Here is a 9,568-nt window from a genome sequence, read left to right on the forward strand (position 1 = left end):
ACCATTTCTAGTATAAAAAAATCTCACGTTGTAAGCTTAATTTATGTACAGTAATAGTAACCTTAAGATACGGAGTTGGTTGGGCAGAAAGTTTGCAGTTGAGAAAAGAGAAAGAGCAGTCGAAAGTTTCAAGTTGCAAAAGGAAAGTACCACTGCTATGAGTCAATAGTAGGAGCCAGCCGGAAAACCCTTTGCAAAAAATTCCCTTTGTCAGCGGCGGCAAGAAGAGAGAAGAAACGGTCAGATTGAGAGAGACGCGAGAACTTAGAAGGAACTAAGAGCCAGAGGAGAAGTAGACGCTGAGATATAGAGAAGTCGACGTGGAAACTGATGCTAGTCTGTTGGAGAACTAGACTGCTGGATTTGCTTGTAAAGGACTGAACTGGATTTGCTAGAAAAGAACTGAACTCATTGTCTGTAAATATTAGAGTAAAGCAATTAGTAAATTTAGAATTATTGTTTAAGTTAAGTTGGAAAGTAGATAATTATTTATTTAGTTAAGTATATTAAGGTTTATTACACTAGTTTAATTAACTCTTTTTGGGTTAGTTCGTTTTCCTTGTTTTAAATCCTGCAATTGTATATTCTTAAGTTCGTTAGGAAATTTTCGCTTAATTATTTTGTTTAAACCCTGTTATTGTTTCATTTATGCTGTGTTGCGGGTTTGTGGGAAGGGCTGTGAAGGACGTTGTTTTACTTTTAGTTTTCTCCTGTTCCCTCCTCGCAATCTTGCGAGACCCAGGGGATCGCGAACCGTCACACCTGGTTATGGATTGCGGATATCCATGTCCTTACTGAAACCAGACTTCAATCGGTAGACTCGGGATTCCAGACATGGCCAGATTCCAGATTTCATATTTGTACATACAAATTTTTTTCTCGATTCCAGATAGGAAGCTGTGCACATCATTTGGGAAATGCCTACTTAAATCAATAAGATAATCACGTCAACATGACACTTCAGGGTTTTTTTTTCCTCCACGCTTTTTGCCGCGTGATCATTGTTCCTTGTTTACGAAGTAATCACGAGGTCTTCCTCGAAACAACTTATTCGAGGAGGACGAACTTTAACTTGCGCTTTTCAGCGTGCGCTAAAATGATCAATCTTCGAGAAATTTTGTCGCACCCTAATACGTTTGTCAAAAAAGCGATCCTTAAAATACACTTTTCATACAATGTGTTGCTTCAACGGACTCTGAATTCAGTAGCCGGATCAATATGGCGTCGACGACTTCATCAATTCGATAAGGAGTCTCAAAGTTAACAGTGCGTCTACCGAATTATTTTCCTTCCTCATCTAAGCTTTAACTTGACACGATTGTGTATTCGATGGGCGGTTTTCATAACAATGACAGGGATAAGCCTCTGTGCGGTTACTGAAAAGAGGACATCATCATGTACCATTAGCACAAGACTTGTTCTTTTTGGTGACGCATGGCTTATCTCTGAAGCCGTTTCTGAGTCACGAAGTTGCTCCCTAGAGTATTTGCAAATACCCTCACCAAAGGGCACGAGTTACAAAAGGAAACCTTGTTAATTTCTCTTAACGTTTTCCCTGCAGAGATTTACCAGCATGGTAAGGCAGTTTGGCCCAAATTCCTTGTACTTTCCTTCGGTGAATTTTTTTATTGGCCACATTATTGAAATGATATTGCCCGACACTTTGAAGTACTAAAAAGTCAAGGTCGTTCAGACCGTTTTGCTAATATTCTGTGATTTGTCATTTTCCTTAATATATTGGATTAGCTTTGACAAATTTTAACAAACGCAAGGTATTTGATAGGCACTGTATGTGGTTACAACTGAGCCAATTTTCCAAAAAATTTACTAAAGGGAACGCGAGAAAAGTAGCAGTTAATTTCAAAGATTTGGTCACGCAGACGTCACAAAAATCAAAAAAATTACGCGCGATTCAGGTTTTACACGCCATACTAGTGGCCAGCTTGCGCACGGTCCTAAAACTCTCAGGAGCCTCCTTAAATTTCTAAACAATGAAGGTAGCCCTGAATACGCGTTAGAGCATTTCATCTTGCGTTTTGCCAAGAGGTTCAACTTAACCTCACATTAAAAGTGGGCGTCACCGAGTCCACTGGAGAAACTACAGTCGTAAAATCGTTTAAAGATTAAATAAGGGGTGTTTTTCGATGGCTCTCTCGTTGCTATTGTAATCTATTGCATCAAACTATTGAGGGCATCTTGTCACGTGATGTAGTGCTGTTTCACATCACTCACATAGTTTCATAACGTTGTTGTAGAGTCAATACTTCTAAACAGCACAGTTCTCATTAAGTGTCAACAAATGGTTCCGCCCACCGTGATTAATGTCCATAAAAACAAAAAGAGCAAAAACCAATAATTTTTAAGACAATACCAATTAAGAAATTCCTAATCGGAACAATGCTTGCGCCATTTTAGTCCAGTTTATGAAAGTCTACCCAACATTTCTTAGGCCCACCTTCAACCGACAGCCTTTTCGACCGCTTGTTTTTGTAATGGAAATTGACCATGCTTACCGCAGCGATCTGATTCTCTATTTTAGAATCCTCCATAATACACTTTGTTTGCCCCCTAAATTTTGCATAAACTATTGTTTTCAAATGCTCTTGGAGACACTGCATATTCCCAAGAGCATTTGAAAACAATGGTTCATGCAAAATTTGGGGGGCAAACAAAGTGTATTATGGGGAATTCGAAAATAGAGAATTGGATAAATTTCACATTTGGCAGGATTTTCATATCTGAAAATTGTTCCACAGCACGCAATGCTTGTCGGTTGAAGGTAAGACGGTGCCTACTATTGTTATTGCGCATACGTTCTGCGCATCTCCAGATACTCGGATTTCCTATCGCCGATGCTTCCTAATACAGGGATATTTTTGCGCGGTTCAAAACCCTCCGTGAGGGTACACTGGGTTGCCTGTGGTACGTGCACCGTTCTAAACAATTTTTTTAAAGGTCATTAAGAAGTCATACCAGAAGAGGCCCTTTGGCTCACAGGTCCTCACACGTTCGTACGAGGAAACAGATCTGTTCTTGCGTAATATGTAGCTCTAACAGTGAACGATGTTGTTTTGGTATTGTCTATCGTTGTAGTGCCATGGTACAAGTCTTGGGTAAATAGTCTGAGAAGACATGTGGTTACTAGCAAAGTACTGAACCCAGAAAGATTGAAGAAAATAAATGGGAAGTGAGAAACACTGGCTTCTGGGCTGACATGTTGATAAACTTCTTTTCACCACAAGTTTAAGCGTGCCCGCTGAGCATCTGACAGCTTTGTAATGCCGAAGTTCACTGAAGTAAAGTCCTGTTCGGCGGGGTTAGTGTTTGGATGGGAGACCAAAACAATATACCCCTCATAAAACAAAAGCATCGGACCGAAAATACTATTAACGCTAACAAATGCGAACTAAGCAAGGTACAGATCTTGTTAGCTTGCTTTATGCAAAAACAAATATTGATGCAAAAGTAAATAACTATTGATACATAGTTTTTAGAAAGAGCAGAAGGAAGTCTCCAGGGCCCGGTTGTTCAAAAGCCGATTAACGCTAATCTCAGATTAAAAATTAACCAAGGAGTTTATTTCTCTACTCCTAAATGTTGTTCAACACTGATATTCGGCAAAACTTTACATTAGAATAATTCAATCTTGAAAAACGAAAATAAGCAGAAGAAACTTTCACCAAAAAGTTGAAAACATGAAACAAAAGTTCACGCTATTCCTAGATTACGGTAAACGGCTTTCGAACAACCGGGCCCAGGACGGTCGATCGAGAATAACATATTTACGACATGAAAACAACATTAATTTTGAACCGTGAATATAGAATGTAAAAAGTTACGATCAGTGACAAACATTTTGGGAGATTTTTGCTACGTTCAAATAAATCGCCAAATCGAAAGTGACATGGCGGGAATTCAGCGGGCGCCGTGATTAAGTTACCGCGGCATGTTTACTCGCCAAACAGTGAAGCATCTGTGTCAAATGATGGCAAGATACCGGGTTTTTGTAAGTTTCTTTTTCTGTCAAGTGTTATAAAGTTTGAGAATGAAATGAGCGAAGTCAAAACAAAGATCACAATCGCCCAACCGTCTTGTTTATGCAAAGTCAAAATTTACTCTCCAAGACGCGTTCGAAGTTATTTATCACCAGGTAATTTCATCATTTTGGAAATGGCAGCTACTTTATTATTCATCTGCGTCACAATTTTTCACTGATTTTGGGGCTCATTTTGTTGAAACTCAAGCACGCTTCCAACAGGCCTGTGAACCCTTCCTGCTTACAGAGCAATACTAAAAAACTTCTTCCATATCACATGTCAACCTTAAGCTCAGAAATTCAATACACAACATGATATTATAATTCACAAAGGCAGAAAATACCACAGAATCCTTTTCCAGCGAAAAACTTATTGAAACAAACAACATATTTGCTCTTAGAGGCGAGAACCTCTTCCTATTTCATTGCGTGCGTGAAGGCAAGAAACTCAATCGTGTCAAATTACCATGTGCTTCAGGTAAATACAGCTCACTTTGATTTCGGCTCGACGGGCGATAGATTGTTGTCGAAGTCCATTACTCGTCGCTTTTAGGATTCCACTGCTTGTATATCCAATTGACCTGCCATTCATGAGCTTCATAAGGGTATATTTTGTTCAAAGATCCACTAAAACGTAATTCGCGTTACATGACTTTCGACGCCATTGCCGGTTAAGTTAATCGTTCTATTGTGTCCACCAGAGAAATCTACGCATTTCCCACTACCCTCTCGATCCTAAGAAAATACGCGCAGAAGGCTCTATGCACAAAGCCACCACTTAGCAGGGGAGTGACAGGCAAGACTTTCACCGACACGGAAAATAACAAAAAAACCCACGAAATGAAACCGAGATTCCGACTGGGTTTGGCAACCCAGTAATAAAGTAGCTCTTCGTAAGTACTCTTGGTATCGCAAAAAAATAGGGGGTAACCATGCATTCATCAGAGATAAATGAGCTTCAATTTGAGAAAAGAACGCCATACATTGCTTTGTATTTTAAAGCTTTTTACAAATATTGTTCATGAATCATCTTTGAAAAATGCGTGGTTACCCCCAATTTTCTTTTTGGATTTCAATAACACTTGTTAAGATCTACCTTTCCTGCATAATCACAAATCGGGGAAAAAATACCTTTGAATTAGTAGGCACCGTCCTTAAGCCAAATAACAATTCATGTGCATGAGAAGTCCGAGTTACGGTTTCAATCCACACCACCCCTATGGTGTGGAAATCCTAAACCCAATTTTCCGTCAGCAGTGTGAAAAATAGAATCCGGAGAATTCAAGTATTTTTTGTAGGCTGCATGGTTAATATTTCGCTGTCAGCACTCTAAGGAAAAAAATCTAAATCCCTGATTGAAGAGACCCACCATCCTGGTGCATAAAAAAATGGGCACCGTAAATCACAGTTGTGCCATGGTAGATGTGTTAGGTAAATAGCCGGGCCCTGAGAAGACTCGAGGTTACTAGTAAAATACTAAACCCAGAAAGAAAACTAGGTGAATACAGCGTTGCACGATTCAAAAAACAAGGAAACCAATCTCAAGCCTCGTCCACACTATGCCGGATAAATTTGAAAACGCAACTTTACTGTTACGGTTTGGCCTTCCGTCCACACTACAACGCACATAACCGCATAAAAAGATCCGCGAAAACGGAACTTTTAGAATACGCTCTCTAGAGTGGAAGAATTTTTTGAAAACGCAACTTTTTTGTATTAGTGTGGGCGGAGAACTTTTCGTATCCGGGGCCCGGTTCCTCGAAAGCCGATTAACTTAATCCAGGATTAGCGTAAACTTTTGTTTCACGTTTTCAACTTTTTGGTGAAAGTTTCTTTTACTTATTTATGTTTTTCAAGATTGACGTCTTCTCATGTAAAGTTCTGCCGAAAATCTGCGTTGAACAGCATTTGGGAGTAGAGAAAGAAACTGCTTGGTTAATTTTTAATCTTAGATTAGCGTTAATCAGCTTTTGAGGAACTGGGCCTGGAACGTTTTGAATACGCTTCGTCATTTTTGTCATGTGATTTATCTTCCCAAGTCTCTCTCGGTCATAAATTCAACATGGCGGACAACACGATGTTCTCTGTCTTGTTGACAATAATTTCTTCTTTAATCTCTTATTTGGAGTTGAATACATGAATATTGGACGCCACAGAACCAGGAAAATCTTTCAGACAATCATTGATGTCAAAGGATACTAGGAAAGCGACGCGACGCTCTCAACCTTACAAGCAGACACGCTTCTGGTCTCGACCTGGCAGAACGAGTGCGTGGTGAGACAACTTTGTTAACGAAATTGTTGTCGCTGAAGGATGGAGAGAAAATTTTTGAATGTCTACTTACTGTGAGCATGCTCAAAGCGAGATTAAGCAATTGTGCCGCCGATAAAACGCTGTAGTGTGGACGCAGAACATTTTATCCGTTTTCATGTGTGGACGGAAAACTCTTGTTCCGTTTTCGCACCTAAAGTTGCGTTTTCAAATTTATCCGGCATAGTGTGGACGAGGCCTCAATATATAAAGCATTGTATTTCATAATGGCAGAAACCCTTAAGGGTTGAAACGTGTAACGCGCGTTCAGAGCTTCCGAATATTCAGTGCCAACTGATTGGTTGAACGTTTCAGTGCTAAGTACCATATTTGGAAACCCCTCGCTCTTGTTGTATGGTACTTAGCAAATTGGAATATTCAGAAGCTTGTCTCCCACCACACAAGGGGCCGTTACACGTTTCAACCCTTATGGGTTTCTGATATTAGTATATTCTGAAACAGTGGACAGCATTAAAAGTACGCTGATTAGCCACTCAAACTCCATGACATCCTTAGCTGTTAACCCCCGAGCAAATCGCGTGGGATTTGCGCCCGAAAATATTATAATCGTTGCAAAAATAGATGACTTAAAATCACCTTTTTGTATTATATTATCTCACTGTTTTAGTATAGTGGTAAATATTTACCTCACTGCAAATATTCACCACCAGCCACCTCCACTTTGGTGAATAGTTGTTAAATTCGTATATACCACACAAATGCTGCTTTCTGCGCATTCTGATTGGCTAGCCTGGAAGTGAATATCAACTACTACTCACCTCTGAGAAAAGTAAAAAAAACCAAAATGGCTTATTCAACTTGTGTGGTAAATACCAAAACATCTATTTATCCCAGTGTCGGTGAAAGCGGTGGATGAATGATAATTTATCGTTTATTATTGCTAATAAGTTGGAAACGGTGGAGAGCCAAAGTCAAAATAAAACAACATGCACAATTTAAGCGATTTATTTCCAGATAAAAGGATCTTGGATTAAAGTACCAAGACCAAAAAAGAAACATCAAATCATACTGTCAGAGTTCCACATCAATGACACTGCTTCAGCTGGCTTACAAGTAGTTAATTAGCCACTGTATTTATTTCTCTAACTAAAAAGAAATTGGAAACAACAATTCTTTCCGCACACTTTACAAATCGCATCTACAAGAATATGTTGAACAATTTTATTAAAAGTTCAAAAGAGATGATGTCTTCCCTCCTACATCAAGTGTCAGGAAATTCACTCTTTCTGTTACATACCCAAACTTTCTAAATACTCTGCAATGACAGCAACTCCCTTGTTTGTATTGCCCTGCTGGCAGCCCTCTGTAGTATGACCAATAACTATTGCTGTCTTACTGGCTTGCATTGTAAGGGCTCCGTGATCTTTCTTTTTCGCGAGAACTAATTTGCCATCTTCTTCTCGCAAAAACTGATATCTAAGACCTTCAGCTTTGACACCATCACTTTGCAATGGAGTGAAATCCTTGCTCTTCAAACAATTGGCAATAGTCTGCCCTTCTACACCTTGCAACTGGGGGAATGAGAAGGAAAAAACCACTTTGACTTGTGTGACCATGTTAATCCCTAAAACATACTGTTGAAGGGAACCCCCACTTCCACAGAAAAATAACTAAAAATGACAGGAAATAACTGTTACAGTCAAGTCAATCTAAAATATTTTCAAAGAGAGCGTTTGTATCCAAAAGAAAAAGGTTTAGAATCGTCTATTTCTGTTTTCGATTGAAGACAATGCACGAGCCAGTGAGCCATGCAATTCAACATGCAAGTCAGACAGTTACATGTATGGAAAGCTAACCTTTTTAAAATGGGTGCTTAGACTTAAAAACTGTTTTGTCAGCCCTATTTGAAATCTGTGCTTAGGCTTAAGTGCAAAATTTGCATGGCTCGCATGCTCACAGCTGTGAGTCGCAAGGTTAACCCTAATGTTAAAGAAAATGACCTAAAACCAAGAACATTAGGATGGACTGGAAAAATTATCAGTAACCCTTTGACATCCAAACCGGCCAGACTTAGTATTTTACTCTGTTTAACGCTAGACGATTTTAGTCGTCAATGGGGAACCCCTGGGAGTCAATGGGTCAATTAATCACTCACTGTAAAACTGTCCCCATTGAGGTAATCACTCACTGAAAAACTATGTCCCCATTAAGCATGGTAAAATACACTGCAACTTCACATTACCTGCAATGCGCTTGCATGGGAATTTGTTGTCCAAGGAGCTCCTCCATCTAACCCAATGATGCAGGCCTTGTCACAGTGAGCTGTGCCGGAAGAATCCTTTGTTTGTGCAATTAGGTTATCAATATAACCATTCCAAGACATTTTGAAGAGCACCTTCTAATACCAAAAGAACAAACAAAAAAAACAATAGTTAGGTCTTTATTCATCCGATAAGAAAATTTCAAAACAAAGGAACCTTGTTTCTAAGAAGGTTTACAAGAAAGCCAAGAAAATTTGAGGGGTTTTGAATTTCTGCAAATGAAATGACTATCCCTACATCCTTTCATGCTGCTAACACAACAACTCTACTGTCCTGTCACAGTTGCTTTCAAGACAGGATTTTACTCTGAGGACTGTTACATATCTGAGAACCAAGTTAATTTCCGCGATCCGCACTTCAAAAACGCTAAAATATTGAAGAAATCCGTGATCCGCTGAGCGTTCAAAATCCGCCAATCCGCAAAATGTGTCCTTAAAATCCGAAATCCGAAATCCGAGTAGTTTTTTTAGCCAAATCTGCCGATCCGCGAACCTATTCACCCCCTCCTGATTCTAACAAGAGATGCTAAAAGCGTGAACATTCTGGCAAACAAAGTTGCAAAGTTAAGGCACGTCTTTGTAAATAAATACAATTTTTAAAGTAACTGTATCGGAGGCAGATCGAGAACTTAAATCTGAACCCTTTGACTCCAAGAGTGATTGATATAAATTATCTCCTTACAAGTTCATACACGTGAGAAGCAGACTGGTAGCGAGAATAAAGAAATTTATCACCTAGGGTTTTTTGTCCGGATACATCATCAAATTCTCATAACTGTCATAAAAAGTGATATATCGCAGTCAGGGATAATTAACATTCAGCTCTCGAGAATGGTAAAAAAAGAACGTAAAATCAGACGAGATCGCGTATTTTTGCTAGTTGAGCAAACTAACTTAAGCCAATTAAATCTATAGTATTTTCTTAAAGCCACGCTAGGGAT

At 39.2% G+C, this 9,568-nt stretch overlaps 1 protein-coding gene across 3 annotated transcripts in view; it reads right to left on the reverse strand.

The window, feature by feature from the left end:
• LOC138028259 (profilin-like) overlaps positions 1-9,568 on the reverse strand; it is a 29,186-nt gene that overhangs the window by 19,333 nt on the left and 285 nt on the right. The window contains exons 2-3 of one of the 3 annotated variants that reach the window (XM_068875731.1): positions 8,550-8,705; positions 7,297-7,878 (exon numbers count right to left, since the gene is read on the reverse strand). The exons of 1 other annotated variant lie outside the window; for it this stretch is intronic. In XM_068875731.1, the coding sequence (XP_068731832.1) occupies positions 7,597-7,878; positions 8,550-8,690 (423 nt within the window). In that variant the 5' untranslated portion in view covers positions 8,691-8,705 and the 3' untranslated portion in view covers positions 7,297-7,596. Of the gene's footprint in view, positions 1-7,296; positions 7,879-8,549; positions 8,706-9,568 lie in introns of those variants that run through there. One more of the 3 variants, XM_068875732.1, reaches the window with a different exon arrangement.

The sequence above is a fragment of the Montipora capricornis genome, chromosome 13 (assembly GCF_036669925.1).
Source record: "Montipora capricornis isolate CH-2021 chromosome 13, ASM3666992v2, whole genome shotgun sequence".
Lineage (NCBI taxonomy): Eukaryota > Metazoa > Cnidaria > Anthozoa > Scleractinia > Acroporidae > Montipora > Montipora capricornis.